The following is a 19,216-nucleotide window of genomic DNA, read 5'->3' as shown; positions in this document are numbered from 1 at the left end:
GACATTTTCAAGCTGATTGAGACACCACCACGTGTGAAAGTGAAGAGCATGCATGATCTCAGACACAGAGCAAAATCTTTGTTGCCGCTCAGGAGTGGTGAAGCTGTTTGGGTTTCAGACCAATTCACCAACGGAGCAATAGTCCAGCAGCATGCACCATGATCGTTTGTGATCAGAGCATCACAAAGTGAAATCGGGCAGAACAGGTGTGTGCTTATCAGCCCTCAAAGTCCACAAAAGGTAGAGGAAGAAATACAGTGATCTTTATGACAAGGCTCATTGATTTGAGGTGGACGTGTCTGTTCATCTCCATCTTCTCCAGAACTCTCAGGAACCTATACCAGCTATGGCTGTGTGGTGAACTACATATACCTGTCTGGACACGCCCCCTGATGACTGCTCCTGTGGCTCCTCCCACAGACCCCGGTATAAAGGTGATGGAGGTCTGAGCCCGGCCTCTCAGTCTCCAGGATGTAGTATGGTGGTCACTCACTGCTGGTTCCTTCTTCCAGTCAATAAAAGCCGATACCTCGCTTTTATGTCTCAGAGTGAGTTATTGATGGTGCATCAGGCTGTTCATCTGTCCCATCACAGGGATATACTCCATCGCCTAATAGTTTAGGGCAAGTGACTAAAGAGACAGAATAATCCTCTCACTTTGCTGGAGTGTTCAGATAATCTACCCTGACCTCCATTAGATTTAGTGTCTTTTAAAAAGAGTTCAAATGTTGAAAACATTTCATGAAATTAGAATGTTCTTAAAAAAAGGAGGAAAACAAAGAGAGAGACGGACCGTTAAAAACAAAGGGAAAAACAGTTACAATGTTGGCAATTCTTTTTTATGTTCATGTAAGGGGCATAGTTACGTGCTATTGGTAAAGTGAACCAAATCACTCAGATTTAGTGACCATAATTTCAATGCAGTTCTATAGACAGGAAGTTCATACCTAGTTCTTTTTTCCAAGGAGGGGAGATGCAGTGGTAGTTAGTAGTGTTATTCCAATGCTACTCCCACATGGGAGGAGTTCACATATTGTACAAACAGCACTATCAATAAAGTTGAGTCGAATAGCCTGCATGGTGCTATGCTGGTGTGTGTTCTGCACTCCCAAAATATCGACGGAAAGGTGACGTTTACTCAAATAACCATGTGTCACAACAGTGGTGTACAGAAGAGCATCTGAGGACACACAGCACATCAAACCCTGAAGTGGGTGGGTTATGGCTGTGAGTTCCACTCCTGTACCTGTTAAATTGGTCACTGAGTAAATGTGCCTGGTGAGATCACATCAGAAATATTGTGTTTAGAATTGTTCTCACTGGCTAAAGATAGACTTAGATAGATAGATAGATACTTTATTCATCCCCATGGGGAAATTCAACTTTTTTTTCCAATGTCCCATACACTTGTTGTAGCAAAACTAATTACATACAATACTTAACTCAGTAAAAAAAATATGATATGCATCTAAATCACCGTCTCAAAAAGCATTAATAATAGCTTTTAAAAAAGTTCTTAAGTCCTGGCGGTAGAATTGTAAAGCCTAATGGCATTGGGGAGTATTGACCTCTTCATCCTGTCTGAGGAGCATTGCATCGATAGTAACCTGTCACTGAAACTGCTTCTCTGTCTCTGGATGGTGCTATGTAGAGGATGTTCAGAGTTATCCATAATTGACCGTAGCCTACTCAGCGCCCTTCGCTCAGCTACCGATGTTAAACTCTCCAGTACTTTGCCCACGACAGAGCCCGCCTTCCTTACCAGCTTATTAAGACGTGAGGCGTCCCTCTTCTTAATGCTTCCTCCCCAACACGCCACCACAAAGAAGAGGGCGCTCTCCACAACTGACCTATAGAACATCTTCAGCATCTCGCTACAGACATTGAGTGACGCCAACCTTCTTAGGAAGTACATTCGACTCTGTGCCTTCCTGCACAAGGCATCTGTGTTGGCAGTCCAGTCAAGCTTCTCGTCTAACTGTACTCCCAGATACTTGTAGGTCTTAACCTGCTCCACACGTTCTCCATTAATGATCACTGGCTCCATATGGGGCCTAGATCTCCTAAAGTCCACCACCATCTCCTTGGTCTTGGTGATATTGAGCCGCAGGTAGTTTGAGTTGCACCATATCACAAAGTCCTGTATCAGTTTCCTATACTCCTCCTCCTGTCCATTCCTGACACACCCCACTATGGCCGTGTCATCAGCGAACTTCTGCATATGGCAGGACTCTGAGTTATATTGGAAGTCTGATGTGTACAGGGTGAACAGGACCGGAGAGAGTACGGTTCCCTGCGGCGCCCCTGTGCTGCTGACCACCGTGTCAGACCTACAGTCTCCCAACCGCACATACTGAGGTCTATCTGTCAAGTAGTCCACTATCCAATCCACACAATTCTACTCCCATCTCCGTTAGTTTGTGCCTTAAGATCTTGGGCTGGATGGTGTTAAAGGCACTAGAGAAGTCAAGGAATGTAATCCTCACAGCACAACTGACCCCCTCTAGGTGAGAGAGTGATTTGTGCAGCAAATACGTGATAGCATCCTCCACTCCCACCTTCTCCTTATATGCAAACTGAAGAGGATCCTGGGCGTGCCTGGTTTGTGGCCTCAGATTCTGTATTATCAGCCGCTCCATGGTCTTCATCACGTGTGACGTCAAGGCAACAGGTCTGAAGTCATTCAACTCCTTTGGTTGTGGTTTCTTCGGTACCGGGACAATACAGGATGTCTTCCACTGTCTGGGTACTCTTCTCTGCTCCAGGCTCATGTTGAAGATGCGCTGTAGTGGTTCTCCCAGCTCAGTAGCACAGGCCCTCAGTAATCGTGGGGAAACTCCATCCGGTCCCCGCCTTGCTGGTACAGATCTTCCTCAGTTGACCTTCCACCTATCAGAATCAGGTTTATTATTGTTGCCTTATATGAGGTGAAATTTGTTGTTTTATGCCAGCAGTACAATTCAAAGACATAAAATTACTATAGATTTCAGAATAAATAAACAGTGCAAAAAGGAGGAATCATGAGGAATAACAGAGGAAGTGCAACATGGTTTACTAGATTAATATTGGCATTAATTTATTATTGTCACATCTTGTACCAAGATATAGTGAAAAGCTTGTCCTGCATACTGACCGTACAGCTTAGTACATTGAACTAAATAAGGTAGAATAGTAACTATGCAGAATAACGTGTAAAAGCTACCAAAAATGTGCATTGTAGGTAAATGATAAAGAGTAATATCATAGCGAGGTAGATTGTGAGGCCAAGCGTCTTATTTTATCACACAAGAGGTCCATTCAAGAGCTGCTGGCCGGGCATTTGGATGCCCTTTGTCACCCATCCATGTTGCTGGACTTCGAATGTGGAGAGGAGGCCTAACTTGTTATTCTTCCATATCCGTGTCCCTAAACCCTAACCTGACCTCTAGCTAATCTACATCACTGTTTTGAAATCTTAACATGACCCCTAACTCGCCTCTATCTCCCCAAAACCACTCCTACAAATTTAACAAAACAAATAAGTCTGAGCCACAATTTCAAGAGACTGCAGCTTAGCACCATCTTGAATTCAGTGTGTCCTCTCTGTGATCAACTGTGACATTTCCCATTATCTCAAGTGTAGCCCCTCCACATCTTCACCCCCTCCCTTTCTATCATGTCTAAAACAACAAAATCTAGGAATGCTGGCCTCATGCAACCATGTCTCTGTAATGACAACAACATTGTAATTCTGTGTACTAATCCAAGCTCTTAAGTTCATTCTCCTTATCCATTATACTCCTTGTGTTGAAATAGACACATTTCACCCTCTTAGTCCCACCATCTATCTTTGTTTGCCCATTGCTGTGCCTCCATTCAGTCTTACTTGTCATGCCATCTTTCTTGTCCTCAACTTCACCACCTATTGCCCTCTCTGTGGTTCTCATCCACTTATTTGCCACTTTAGCAAATCTCCCAGCAAGGATATTGGTTCCCTTCCAGTTCAGATTGCAAACCATCTTGTTTGTACAGGTTCCACCTCCCTTGAAAGAGCCCCAGTGATCCAGAAAACTGAAGCTCTCCCTTCTGTACCAGTTCGTTTGCCAAGTATCAAACTGCACTATTTCTCACCCCGCAAGCAGTGGCATGGGTAATAATCCTGAGATTACAGTGATGGAAATCCGGCTTTTTAACTACCCACCCAGCTCCCTAAAATCCCTTGCAGGATCTCATCTCTGCTCATACCTATGTCATCGGTAACCTGTATTTTAGAGCTACAGCTCGGTGCCCAACGAGTCTGCACTGCCCTATCACAGCCATGTGACCAATTAACCTAAACCCTGCACATCTTTGCAATAGAACAGTACTGAACAGGAACAAGGCCTTTGGCCCACAAAATTGAACCAGCTAAAAAGTAAATCGAAAAACCCCAAAAACTAATCCCTCCTACCTACACACTGCCCATATTCCCCCATCTTCCTCATATTTATGTGCCCGTCTAAACATCTCTTCAAAACCTGTAATGTATTTGTCTCTGCCATCATACCAGGGAACTGGACCAGCCAGACGAAATCCATATGGTCACGGGAGAGAACATACAAACTCCCTGTAGACTCCGGCAGGAATTGAACCCGGGTCACTTGTGCTGTAATACTATTAACACTATCCGCCATACTACCATGTCAGCCCATTTGGACCGCTACCATTGGCTACTCACCCTTCCCTCTTAGAAAGTCCGATAGCGGTTGCGAGACATCCTTGACCGAGGCACCAGGGAGGCAACATTCCATCATGGAGTCATGATTACACACAGAGAAACCTACCTGCATCTCTTACTATCGAGTCCCCTATCGCTATCACTCTGCCAGAGCTCATCCTCCCCTTCTTTGCCTCATAGCTGGGCATGGTGCCACTAACCCAGCTACTGCTGCTGGCCTCTGATGTATCATCTCCCCCAACAACCTCCAAAGGGATGTGCCTGTTACTGAAGGGATTGCCCACACTGACTGTTTATTCCCTTGTTGCTCACCTATTAGTAGTCTACACCGGAGGTGTGATTTCTCACGATCACAATGCTCATCAATGATACCCTCAGCCTCCCAGATGATCCTGAATACATCCACCTGCACCTCCAGGACATTGACCTGGTCCGTCAACACTTCCTACAGATCTGGTTGTCAGGGAGACCATGAGCTGCTTTGACTTCCAATATCTCTCAGGAGAAGCATTCCACTGCTATTTTGTCAACTTTACCTAGGTCAAAGTTCAGATCAACAGGAAAATTAAAAACTAACCGATTCTTACCTTCTGCCCCTCTTTGACGAAGGTTCAGCTCCCCACTCTTACACTTCTCCCAATGGCTACTCCAAAGTGAACGATTTGACAATATTTCAAGGAGCAATATAGTGAACGTCAAAGGTTTGGAGCTGCAAATCTTTCATATTCTGAGGTTGCTGATGTTTATCTCTCCAAACAATTCCATTGCAAGGCGGCTGAGGCATCCTGGAGGATGAATGGCAATAGACTCTGAGCTGGAAGAAAACCAGCAGAACAGATCAAAAGCAATCCCAGATTCTGAAAAAAATCCAAGCTCATTGTGTTGCTTATGAAATACTTATGTGTTTTTAAAATAAAAAATGCCTGGATTACCTAGAATTCACTGAAACGGCTGAAGAGAAAAATGCAGGAAATCTAACTACTGTCAGGCTGGGTCTCCCATCAAAAAATAGAATTTGGACCATATATGAATTGGCATTTCTTTTGAAGACAATCAGGAATTCAGTATCTCTGGATCCATAATGCATCCGAATGATAATCTCATGAAGCAAAATGAGTTAGTCCCACACCGAATGTGTTAATCTTGGTTAATCTGCTAGTTATATTTTTCTTATATATTCTTTTCTATATCTTTATCTGTGCATAGACAAAATGCCATTAACAGCGAGGATCCGAGATGTAGCAAGCTGACTGTTACAGGCCAAATGGTGACTGTGTCCTCTGACGAAACTGAATTTGCAAAACAAGCCCTCTTTTCAAGGTTTGTCATTTAATCATACTGACCACTATAATTTATCTGTAAATTAATGTCTCTGACATGAACTTCATGCAATTAGGAAGTCAGAGTAATATGAATTGCACGTCTTCAAAGTCAGAATGTTTCAGCATTATTATATACTACTAAGAATAATTCAAAACTGATTCTGATGTGCCTTCTATGAAACATCTGTTCTGATACTTTTACACATCATGCCAGCTGAGTTAGTTTCTTTAAAAATTACAAATAAGTAAATGGCATGACTTGGTTTCTTCAGACAGAAAATCTTTCATGAGCCAAACTTTGTTGAATCTTAACACTTGATCTAGATCACAGTTCCATCTAGTTACTATTATAATCTATTAATTGGGAGAGATTTTTAAATATTGTTTTTCCATGATGGAAATGTCTGTTATATCAGTTTCATAATACAGCTGGGTCTTTTCCCAGGTGGAAGCTAAAAGGAATTAGACCATCAGACATAGGAGCAGAATTAGGCTATTTGGCCCATCGAGTCTGCTCCACCATTCAATCAGGGCTCCAATCACTAACAAGAGAAAATCTGCAGATGCTGGAAATGCAAGTAAAAATCAGGGCTGTTTTGTTTAACCTCATTCTCCTGCATTCTCCATGTAACTCTTAATCCCTTTACTAATCAAGAGCCTATCAATATTGGCTTTAAATACATGCAATGGCTTGGCCTTTACCACTCTCTGTGGCAATAATTCCACAGATTCACCACCCACCGGCTGAAGAAATTACTCCTCATCTCAATTTTAAAGGAAAAATCTCTTTATTCTTAGGCTGTGCCTTCGGATCCTAGATGCCCGCACTAATGGAAGAATCCTCTCCACATCCAGTCTCTCAAGGCCTTTTAGTATTTTAATGAAATCCCCCTCATTGTTCTAAACTCTTTCAAGTCAGGCTCATCAACCACTCCTCATATATTAAGTCTTTCATTCCTGTGATCATTCATCTTCAAATTTTACTTATTCTTCAATGTAGGTAAAATTCCTAATAAACTCTTCCAGCCTTACTGCTGATAGCAATGCTGATAAATATCATTGTATATGATTCCCTCGGGTTTGTGAGAAGAGGTTGAGGAATGTCTGTAGCAACATGGATGATAACAAAATTATATCAGAATCCTGAAACCAGTCTAGGATATGTAATACTCATTTTGCCTAGCGGCTTAATATAGGGGGTGATACTTAAAGAAATCTCTTTTGGGTGGATGCTGTGTGATGTATCCCCCTGTTACAAATGAGTACCCCGAAATAACAAACAGTACACAATATGTGATTAAACAATTAAGCTTTATAGCTCTTACTTTGACTATATGGTTAGTAGAGTAACAAAATATAAAAGAAAAAGGGCCCCAAATCTTATTAAACAGTCTGTGCACAAAGTTGGAGCTCACTCAGTAGTCCTTCTTCTACCATTGGTCTCCTCCGAGCGTTGCCGACCTTCGGACCCCCGCTCCGAGTCCACCCCATCCGGGAGTCTAACAAATCTCTCTATTCGCGTCTTCTCTCTTCATCTCTCTCTCTCCATCTCTGGCAAAAGCCCGCGAAATCAACTGCTTCCAGGATCACAAGACAGGGCAAGAAAATCCTGATTGGCTAACATGTGTCCACAGTCCTGTTATCTCCAGCCATAACCCAAACATTGCTGCTACAGAGAAACTGTTACTGCAGCAGTGAACATTACAAAAAAACCATTACATTAGCAGTGCACCCTTACAGCATGTTATAGATACAAATTTCCCTGGGTTCATTTGGATTTTGGCAGAACTCAATAGGGATAACCGAGTTCTGCTACATACACTATTGGGGCAAATATTTTATTTTTCTACCTGCCAATTTAAAAAAAAAAATCAACATTGAGTTAAAAATCCCTCCTGATGAAGAGAGTACTTGGCCATGAAAGGATGGTGACTGAAACCTGAAGTTGGGGCCTGAGTTAGGGATGGAATGAAAGCAGTGATGAATAAAATGGGCAATAATAATTAAGGGCATGTCCTAAGGAGATTCATAAAGGCAGGGATTGAAATGATAAGGAAGAAAATTACATTGGATGGAAACCCCAGTGAGGACTGCAAAAGTAAGTGAAAGAATGCAGACAAGAAAAAACACATGGTGTTGATGGAAGAAAATATTTATTACTATCAAGGGCAGCATTGATTGTCCATCCCTAATTTCCCTTGTGAAACATTGTGCTAAGGTGCTTAATTGAATCTGTAATGCTGGTTCCAAACTTCTTAGTCAAAGGAAACATCCTCACTGTATCTACTCTTTATTGCCTTCTAACAATTTTGTAAGTTTCATTGAGGTCACCTCTCATTCTTCTGAACGCTGGAGGACTCAGCCTGTTGGATCACTTCTCATTTGTCAGGACTGCCATTCCAGGAACTAGTCTGTTGAATTTTGTTGCACTCCGTTGAGAGCAAGTATGTCCCTTTTTAGGCAAGAAGACCAAAACTATAATCAGAACTCCAGGTGTGTTCTCACCAAGGCTCATTACAATTACAGAAAATGACTTGTTTCTGTATAGCACAAAGTTTGTCCGGGCTATTCCCAGGTAATGAACAATGTGTTTTACAGATGTCCGTAAGTTGATTTTGTCCAGGAACCAAAAAATACACAAAGATTACTCAATATGGTAGCTATACATCCGTGGTGTTTGTAATGAAAGGCATCAAAAGCATGTTTGACTGGTAAGAAAGAATATTACTAAAAATGGAGAGGGACAGGAAGCTAGTTTTTCCATTCGTTGGAATTAATGTGTGTACAGACATTGGACTTTTCAATATATTATGGGAACTCATTCATATAAACAGATGTCCATCAGTCAGACCTTCTAAATCCAGGAATAGAATGTATGTGAAAACCATTTTTAATAGTCTCATCCCCTGTTTTGCCCTTCTGTTCAATACTGCCTTCCTACAACAGATAACAACAAACTCCTATGGACTTTTATAGAACATAGAATAGTACAGCACATTACAGGCCCTTCGGCCCACAATGTTGTGCCGACCCTCAAACCCTGCCTCCCATATAACCCCCCAACTTAAATTCCTCCATATACCTGTCTAGTAGTCTCTTAAATTTCACTAGTGTATCTGCCTCCACCACTGACACAGGCAGTGCATTCCATGCACCAACCACTCTCTGAGTGAAAAACCTTCCTATAATATCCCCCTTGAACTTTCCTCCCCTTACCTTAAAGCCATGTCCTCTTGTACTGAGCAGTGCTACCCTGGGGAAGAGGCGCTGGCTGTCCACTCTGTCTTGTCCTATGGGATTTTACTTCTTGCTAAACCTCAAGGTCCTCCCCCTTCTCTGTGTTTTGACCCTTTCTGACATTGCTGCCTCAACCTAACATAAATTTGAGATATTACTTTCTATTTAATAAGCACTATAGAAGTATAAGGGCCCAGAAATATTTTTTTCATTGTTAGTTTATTCTCTATTTTCATTGTTCATAAAGTCCATGGGGAGTTTTGCTATCTGATTAAGAGCAAAACTGCAATTAACAACATGGTAAATTTAATCAACGAAGGCATCCTCTGAAGAAGTTTTGTTTTGGCAGATCTGCAAATACAATTATAAAATGTTTTAAACATAAGTAAAACTATGTATAAAAGCACAGTTGTACAGATGAACTTGGTATTTGTTGAAACATTTAACTGTTTGTACCAACAGACATCCAGTGATGAAGAAGTGGTCTCAAGAACATAATTGGTTCTTTATGAAAATGAATATTCAACAAGTATGGCTCCAGAACTGGTTTGGAGGGGTTATCATAATCCCAGTAGAAGATTATTTCAAAGCCAACCCAATGAGGATTGAATAGGTTTTAAAAGAGCACACAGAAGAGAATAAAATATTGTTTACAGTTTTTTGTGGGTATCCATTTTGTATCTTCAGGGTGGAAATCCTCTATTTCATTGTGGGCAAACTGGTTGGGTATCGAAGGAACAAGATATTTATTACTTTCAAGGGCAGCATTGATTGTCCATCCCTAATTTCCCTTTTGAAAATAGTAATGAACCTTCTTAAACCCCTGTGTAGTTCAGGTGGTAAAGGTACTACCATGGTCGTGTTGTTCAGAAATTCTGGGAACTGGGAGGAGATACAGCATCTTTGCATCTTCTCCTTGTAGTATTCATTGCTTACTCCGTTACTAATTGCATTGAAGTGCTGTCATATGCTGCAAAGAATGGGTAACTACATCTCAATTCTGTAGTTGATTTAGTCCATAAACCAAAAAATACACAAAAATTGTGTTAAGATGCTTTTAAGATGCTTTGAAAGTGCTTGCACAAAAAGATTGTGGTTTGGAACTTCTCATTATTTTAACAAAATCCTGCGAACTCCTATGGGATTTCAAGTTTGCTTTTCTGCCTTGAGATTAACCCATGACAGCATGCAGCTTCCAGAATTTAATTACAGAATACTATGGCTTGAGTTATTTATTCCGCATTAGTATATATTAGCTTGAAATATTTCAAATTTCAGGGAAATACATTAGTTTGTTGTAGCATTTTATGATTGTTTGTTATCAAATGACATGGATTTTGATATAATATTGTTACAGAATGGTATTTGATCCCAGCAATGTATTTACATGTCATATGTTGAAAAGCTATGATGTGTAGAACAGGTACAGACAAGAGAGTGTTTTGTAATGAGCTTGGTATTTGTTGAAACATATTAAGGTTTGTGCAAGCAGACATCCAGTGATGAAGAAGTGGCCTCCAGCGGTTTCTGTGTACTGCGTGGCCATGGTATGAAGCCCTCGCCTAAAATCATTTCAAATGTGCAGGGTGCTTTTGACTCAACTACCTTTTGGGTACAGCTGCTATGTTGAATAATCTGTGGTGATTCACATAATTTGTAATGGAACAAAATGTTGTACATTGGCATCTTACGTACAAAACTTTTCATGCAAAAACTTGCCCTATTTGATTTCTTGGAATATTTAAAAAGCACATGAAAGGCTTTCTGGGACTAAATAATGGTTAAAACATTATGAAATGAGTTGATTTCTTTTCCCTGTGTTTGTTAATAGTTAACTAAACCATATAAGTTAATTATTAATTATTATTGACATTTTCAAGTTACAACAGTGGAAGTTCATGAGAATGTTGCAGAGTCTTTTGTCTGTGGATCGATGACTCATTCTTCTGTGCTATGACTCTGTCTCTCCACCTAGAAGATTCTTTTTCAAAACCTCACCCTTTGACAAGCCACTTCCAGCCACGTTGCCTTCCAATTCCTTCATGTCTCTATGTAACACTTTAAAAGTTTTTATTTGATTAAAGGCACTGTAAAAATACATTGTTATAGCTCCTGTTGATACAGTTAGTATTGAAAAATTTAAAACTTTAAAGCACTTTCTTTAGAGATACAACTTGAAATGTTTGGCGATTTCCAAAGAGTAGATTCTTACGTGAATTTTAGTGAGAAATGAATGTTACGTACACATGAAATATGTTAGTGAAATGTTGCTAGGTGTTTATAAAACCAAATGGACTATATGGGCTACATTAACATATCTGAATCATTAAAAAAGGATATTGCCATCAATTAGTCATTGTAGACAGTAATTGATCTACTAATGAACTTAGTGGCAAAATAACCCAGAATATTATTGATTATGTGGCTAAGAAAGAGCTGTTTTTTAACGCATATTTATTGTACACTCCTCTATCCCCAAATATGGGGAAGCAATGTTTCTATCATCATTCTTAATACATAGCCTATATTTCTCAAACCCAGTTTCCCCACCCAGAACATAATGATCTAAATGCTCCCACTATAGGGATAGGGATTGAGAAATTAGTTTCATTGATACAAGTGGAAAGAACCAATGCACGACTATCTGTTACTTTTCATGGTCTCTCAGATTTTCAATGCACACTCCCAGAGTTCTACTTTTGTTACTTAACACTACCAATGGTATCCAATGCTTTCTTGTATTAACACTGTTCCTTTGAGTGGCATTGCTAGAGATCCAATTACCAGTACAGGCAAAGAAAAATTTCATGACACAACCAACCAGCTAAAGGCTACAGAAGAAACAAATGCTTCAACGTAGAAACATTATCTCTAAATTCATGGTGTTTCAAGAACACTGCATCTCCTGATACTGGGGGTTCAGCTAATTGCACTACTGTGCCACTGTGAAACAACAACAAAATACTTCAAGAGGACACTATGTAATTACTTGTTCTTAAACCAAATACAGTATATAACAAAAGGAGAAATTGTCCTTATCAGTTATGAATTCATGACTGAGTAAAAGTTAATTTCCTCTTACCCAACAGTCATTGCTTTCTTGTATAGAGATTTCAAGTCAAGTCAAGTCAGGTCACTTTTATTGTCATTTCGACCATAACTGCTGGTACAGTACACAGTAAAAACGAGACAACATTTTTCAGGACCATGGTGTTACATGACACAGTACATAAAGTAGACCGAACTACGTAAAAAAACAACACAGAGAAAGGTACGCTAGACTACAGACCTACACTGGACTGCATAAAGTGCACAAAACAGTGCAGGCATTACAATAAATAATAAACAGGACAATAGGGCAAAGTGTCAGTCCAGGCTTCGGGTATTGAGGAGTCTGATAGCTTGGGGGAAGAAACTGTTACATAGTCTGGTCATGAGAGCCCGAATGCTTTGGAGCCTTTTCCCAGATGGCAGGAGGGAGAAGAGATTGTATGAGGGGTGCATGGGGTCCTTCATAATCCTGTTTCCTTTGCGGATGGAGTGTGTAGTGTAAATGTCCGTGATGGCGGGAAGAGAGACCCCGATAATCTTCTCAGCTGACCTCACTATCCGCTGCAGGGTCTTGCGATCCGAGATTTCCGAACCAGGCAGTGATGCAGCTGCTCAGGATGCTCTCAATACAACCCCTGTAGAATGTAGATTTGGGTGGAAAACAATTATGAGTTAGTAGAGCACATGTAAAGCAGAATAAAAATGCAACTTAAGAAATGTTAAACTCAATAAATAAAAAAAGACACTAGTAGTGATTTCTTCATTTGAATAGAAGACAAAGAATTTAAAAATATATATACTTTCAGTTACTGGCCAAGTGCTAATTAACACATAGTTGTAATTTGGGAAATAGGGAGCCATTTATCAAACTTGCTCTATCAGGTGAGCATTCTGTAGTTGTAAAAGATACCACAGAAATTCAGATTTTTTCCTCAAAATCCTTTGCCTTTATAAAAGCACTGAAGTATTCTTTACTATTTTGAAAGCATTGCCAAACTGATTCTTCACTTGCTGCATTCACTGGAAAACAAAAACCTCGATAGCAAACTTATCATGGAAATCTGAAAAAAATATGAATTGTCCAAACACAAGATGATGAAGGGTCTTAGCCCGAAACGCTGACAGTTTCTCTTTTTCATAGATGCTACCTGGCCTGCTGAGTTCCTCCCAACATTTTTGTGTGTTAATCTAAGTCTTCTGACAAAGAGAGTGAGTGAAATTGTAAATAGTAAATTGTGATTTCATAGTTTCTCTCCTTTAAAGATGAGAATAGTTAAGATAGGGAATTAAGAGAGCAGGGTAATTAAACAAATAATAATGTCTATTCTTAAAGAAGATTCTTATAAAACCTCCAAGTACTGGAGAACCAAGAGACCAAGAAAAAATGACAATGACAAGATAAAATAAAAGACTGTAGAATCAGTTGAAAGAAACTTTACCTTTAAGAACTTAATGAGCCTGAACATTTTTAAAGTATCAAAGATCTGATGATTTACATCCCGGAGGTGTACGATGGAATTAGTGGATATGTTTGTGGTTGTGTTCCAATGCTCTATAGATTATGGAATCGTTTGTGCAAATTGATAGTAATGTGTATGATGCCATTATTTTAAAAAATAAGGGAAACTGAACATTTTTCAGAAGTAGGAAAGTGAAAGAAGAGGAAAAATCCTTTCCATTACTTCTTTGGAACCACATAGGCTTTCATAATTGTAACAAAAACTGCAGATGTTGTAAATCTGAGAAAAATAGGAAATATTGGGACCATTTAGCACACAGGCAACACCCACGAGGAGAGACAGAGTTGATATTTCCAATTAAGGACCCTTCATCAGAGTTGAAAAAGCAAACATGTTTTAATTTAAAAGCAATGGAGGTCTGGAAAGGGAATGTCAACCAAAATTGTCAAAATAGTAAACCAGTGGTTAGGGGCAGAAAATATTTTCAAAGATCTTTAAACAGAAAGGTACAGCCACTTCTGTACAGAGGAAAAAAAGAGGGTCATTAACTGAATTGTTTAAAATTAAGTCATCCCATGGGCTGTAATATGTAAGACAGAGGATAAGGATCTGTTCCTCAAACACGGGGCACTTTTAGAATCCGATGGGAGGCTGAGGACAGAGAGGTCAGAGTAAAAGGGGAACTAAGAATTAACATGATGGGAATGGTTATGGTTGGTGTCACAAATATTTAATGCCCATCACAACTGATCTTGAGAAACGATACTGCCATCTCAGTCAGTTGCAGTTCTTCGAGTAAAGGGTAAACTGAAGAGTCACATAAAAAATTAATGCCAACTCTTTTTAGTAAGGGCCATTTAGTGCTCAGTTTATTCTTGTAGGAACATGCATGACTTATTCAATTTTAATCACTCCTTCAGTAAAGGAAGCATGTTTGGACAGGGAAGACTTTTGAGTTCATGAATTTTTACTCCATGGCAACTTTGCAGTCCAATTCCAGGGTTGGGGAAAATTATAATAGCAATTTTGTCATTGGGTTGATCTTGTTTGTGAAAAAAGATAACTTAATTGCAGTGTCTTGGTTCCATGCCTGTTCTTTTAAAATAAGGAGAAGGGGATTGCGATTTTTCATAAAGTGCTGGATGGAATTTTGGCGATTTCAGAGTCAGTGTTGCTCTCTCAGAAGTCGTTATATTTCTTTCAGTGTATACTTAATGTACTTGTCTCATGCCATTTTGTCAGTTGTGTTTGCAAGTTTGTGAAACACTGTTACAAGCTGCTGCAGTGCATGTTGAAGGTGGTGCACAAAACAGCCATGGAGAGAATAAATATTTAGGGCAATAGCTGCAGTTCTGTAGGAGTTCTTCCCTTTACAGATACTGCCTGACCTGCTGAGTATCTCTCTTTAGCATCCTCTGTTTTGTTTAAGGTTTTGACCACTGGCTATTTTTAACTCTTAGAAATCTGCCTTCCTTACCCAATCTGTCTGACACGTGATGAATAGTCACAAACCCAAAACGTTGACTGTTTTTCGTTTTACAGATGCCAACCAACCTGCTGAGCTTTTCCAGCATTGTCTGTTTCTACATGATACTCCAGGCCCAGCAGTACAAATTGATTCTTCATTGGAACAAAAGATAAACTACTAGAGGAACTCAGGTGGTCAGGCAGAATCTGTGGAGGTAAAGGGATGGTCCATATTTTGGACTTGGAGATTGAGAATAGGAGGGAGATGATGGTGTGAGATAGAGGCTAGTATGTAATAAGTGGAAACAGGTAAGAGGGGTGGGGGGCACATGGAAACAAGTATGAAAGGAAGAGTGGTTAAAAATGGTTGAACCAAGTGAGAAAAAGCTCATGTGAATAGGCATATGGATGATGGAAGATGGAACCAGCGGGAGAAGGTTGCAAGTCCAGGTTATAAACGAGGAGGGATGGAAGAGGTCAGCAAATGGAGAAAGAATTTTGGTGGACTGGTGGGTGTGGGAATGGAGTACAGAGGATGTGAGTTACCTGAAATTGGTAAATGTAGTGGTATGCCATTGGGTTGTAGGCTACCCAAGCAAATTTGAGTTGTTTTTAATCTAGTTTGTGTTTGCTCCCACCCTGGCAGTGGAGAAGGCCAAGGACAGACAGGTTGAGGGATGAGAATGGATGAGCAAACCACAGGGTCATGGAGAGAGCAGTCCCTGTGGAAAGCAGAAGGTTGGGTGGACAGGGAAGAGGGGCAAATGTGGCTGACAGTGGGGTCCCTTTGTTTCCACAGGTGCTGTTTGATCTGTTGAATTCTTCCAGCAGTTCATTTTCACATCAGAATCTGCAGTCTTGCATGTCTCCTGATTCCTCACTGCCTCATTAATACAGGAGCAATTACAGATCTACAATAGATCTTCTTATTGCCAATTGCATCCACATCTGATGAATAAACAATTTTAAAAACTGTCATTGCACCCAATGCCGTTAAACAGAATAATTCAGTCAGTGTGTATTGAATAAAATACTTCAAGAATTTCTGTCCCAGTACATTAGAATGATTTCACATTCCTATTGATGTATACAAGGTATATAAAACATGTTGGAAATTGAAATAAAATATGACCACAAGAAGAGACTATTTGATTAGGGTAAATTGAACAATGGTTATTTCGCAGAAATTGCTAAAATTTAAAGTCTTTAAAGTAAGACCAGTATTCAAGAAAATCATATCAATGGCAAATAGGAGTACTTTAATATAGAGCACGGTATTGAAAGTGAGACATAAATTCAGAATGAATGCAAATGATCCCTGTTGATCCTTTCTCCCCACCCCCTCCCCAATCAGACACTCACAGCAAGGAATTTTGTCATAGTTAATGGGAAAACATTCAATGTAAAAGCAAGGAATATTCTTGTTTAAAAGGCAAATGCCAATCAGAGAAATGACTGAATAGGATTCCCGGGATCAACAGTACTGTATTTTTTTTTCATAGGTTACCAGTTAAAACCTTGTCTTTCTGTCCCAATAAGTTATCACAAACTGTCACATATTAGAGTTAATATAAAATATCACTGATGTCAAGTTATTCTTCATATAAAGTCTTAAATAACAAGTTTAGGTACTAATGGATAAAGTTTTCGTTAGGTATTATTATTTCTTTCCAAAGGGACACCAATAAAGAAATATGCACACAATTCCTCTGCCATGCAATCAACTTTGACATCAGTTACATTCCCTCACCTCAGATCAGAAAATTGTGCAAGCCATAATCATTGCTGTCATTGCACTAATTTGTTGTAAGTTGTATTACAATTCACGTCACTCCATCACATTTAATTATGAGCTTTTCACCATGTAGGAGTAATTCAGGTTTAGCCATCGTGACTTCTTGCGGTCTGTCCCAGATCTCAGATGGGCGGATACTGTATCTAACCTAGCAAGTGGAGGTCTGCCAGTTTTCCAAAGGAAAACGTGAAATCATCTGCTGTCGGCTTTGTACGTTCCATTAATTAATTTACACATCACAATTCCTAATCAGGAACGTGTCATCTTAAGGAAATGTGACTTTATTTCGTTGTTCCTCGAACTGGCCGCAAACCTGCTGTACAGTAAAATGAACTTCTTCAAATACTTAGTGATGTCATTTGTCTGTGCCCTGATTGCGTCTCGTTCTTACATCCTCATTGTGAAGGACTGGCCGCGCTATTTTAGATCGTGACGGCGTTCTTCTGATTATAAAAGGAACATGATATATTTCTGAATATTTCTTCCTTTATTCGTTTTGAGGACAGTGGGAAGAGCAATATCGCAGGCATGTGTTTCCTGACTAGTCTGAGAGCACAGGTTAGAGTTAACTTCTGGAGTCTCGTAGCACTTGGTTTCGGTACCTCCCATCGAGTGTCACCCCCCATCTGTTACTGACGTCAGGTCAGCGAGTGTCAACATCAACAGGCAGACAAATTGGAACAGGAAGAGTCAGCAGAAAGGAGAGGGGTTGCGACGAGCCAACCGACGAAAGTGGTGCATGCAGAGCGGGGACGCACGGACACCCTCGCAAACGGATCTATTGGGACGTAATGTAGTCGGACTCGTGTGTGCACACACACACACACACACACACCAGCACTTGTGCTCACACACGCGGGGCGGTTGTGCAGAGTCGCTCGGGCCCAGCTCGCTCTCTCCTCGGGGGGCTCGATTCACTTCTGCTGCCGCTGCGGGGAGGGAAGCGACGATGCGACGGCGGGCGGCCACCCTGTCCCCGTGGCTGATGCTGCTACTCCTGAGGCCCGCGCTGGGCGCCAAAGTCGAGTGGTTCACGGCCTTCGTCAGCACGGCTTACCTGGACCCCGACACCAACGTGACCGTATCGGCCAGCAGCGAGAGCGGCAGGTAGTGGCGGGGGGTCGGGGAGCTGGAGGGGGAGTGACACCCTGGAGGGGGAGTGACACCGGGTACGGGGAGAGTGACACCGGGTACGGGGAGCTGGAGGGGGAGTGACACCCTGGAGGGGGAGTGACACCGGGTACGGGGAGCTGGAGGGGGGAGTGACACCGGGTACGGGGAGCTGGAGGGGGAGTGACACCGGGTACGGGGAGCTGGAGGGGGGAGTGACACCCTGGAGGGGGGAGTGACACCCTGGAGGGGGAGTGACACCGGGTACGGGGAGCTGGAGGGGGGAGTGACACCGGGTACGGGGAGCTGGAGGGGGGGGAGTGACACCGGGTACGGGGAGCTGGAGGGGGGGGGAGTGACACCGGGTACGGGGAGCTGGAGGGGGGGAGTGACACCCTGGAGGGGGAGTGACACCGGGTACGGGGAGCTGGAGGGGGGAGTGACACCGGGTACGGGGAGCTGGAGGGGGGGGGGAGTGACACCGGGTACGGGGAGCTGGAGGGGGGGGAGTGACACCGGGTACGGGGAGCTGGAGGGGGAGTGACACCGGGTACGGGGAGCTGGAGGGGGGAGTGACACCGGGTACGGGGAGCTGGAGGGGGTGTGACACCCTGGAGAGGGAGTGACACCGGGTACGGGGAGCTGGAGGGGGAGTGACACCGGGTACGGGGAGAGTGACACCGGGTACGGGGAGCTGGAGGGGGAGTGACACCGGGTACGGGCAGCTGGAGGGGGGAGTGACACCGGGTACGGGGAGCTGGAGGGGGAGTGACACCCTGGAGAGGGAGTGACACCGGGTACGGGGAGCTGGAGAGAGGGAGTGACACCGGGTACGGGGAGCTGGAGGGGGGAGTGACACCGGGTACGGGGAGCTGGAATAGAGTCGGGGAAGGACACGGGGTGCTGGAGGAGGGAAGAGAGTCGGGGAAGGGACACCGGGGAGCTGAGAGAGGAGAACGACACGAGATGAGGGAGGAGGGGGGAGTGTCACCGGGATATGGGAGTCTGGAATAGAGTCAGGGAGGAGATACCGGGGGTCTTGAGAAGGGGATATGAGAATGACACGGGGTGAGGAAGT

The 19,216-nt window shown here is 42.1% G+C and overlaps 2 protein-coding genes across 2 annotated transcripts in view; both read left to right on the top strand.

The window, feature by feature from the left end:
* The window catches only part of creg2 (cellular repressor of E1A-stimulated genes 2), a 45,551-nt gene extending 35,641 nt beyond the window's left edge, over window positions 1–9,910 (top strand). Inside the window, exons 3-4 of the mRNA XM_073043504.1 lie at window positions 5,903–6,016; window positions 9,718–9,910. Of these exons, the coding sequence (XP_072899605.1) occupies window positions 5,903–6,016; window positions 9,718–9,868 (265 nt within the window). The 3' untranslated portion in view covers window positions 9,869–9,910. The remainder of the gene's footprint in view (window positions 1–5,902; window positions 6,017–9,717) is intronic.
* Window positions 9,911–17,547: 7,637 nt separating this feature from the next.
* Window positions 17,548–19,216, top strand: part of LOC140726731 (E3 ubiquitin-protein ligase RNF149-like) — a 54,827-nt gene continuing 53,158 nt past the window's right edge. Inside the window, exon 1 of the mRNA XM_073043503.1 lies at window positions 17,548–18,135. Within this exon, the coding sequence (XP_072899604.1) occupies window positions 17,768–18,135 (368 nt within the window). The 5' untranslated portion in view covers window positions 17,548–17,767. The remainder of the gene's footprint in view (window positions 18,136–19,216) is intronic.

This window comes from Hemitrygon akajei, chromosome 4 (genome assembly GCF_048418815.1).
Source record: "Hemitrygon akajei chromosome 4, sHemAka1.3, whole genome shotgun sequence".
NCBI lineage: Eukaryota > Metazoa > Chordata > Chondrichthyes > Myliobatiformes > Dasyatidae > Hemitrygon > Hemitrygon akajei.
Note: the sequence above shows the minus strand (reverse complement) of the source record. Positions and strands in the feature narration are given on the sequence as shown.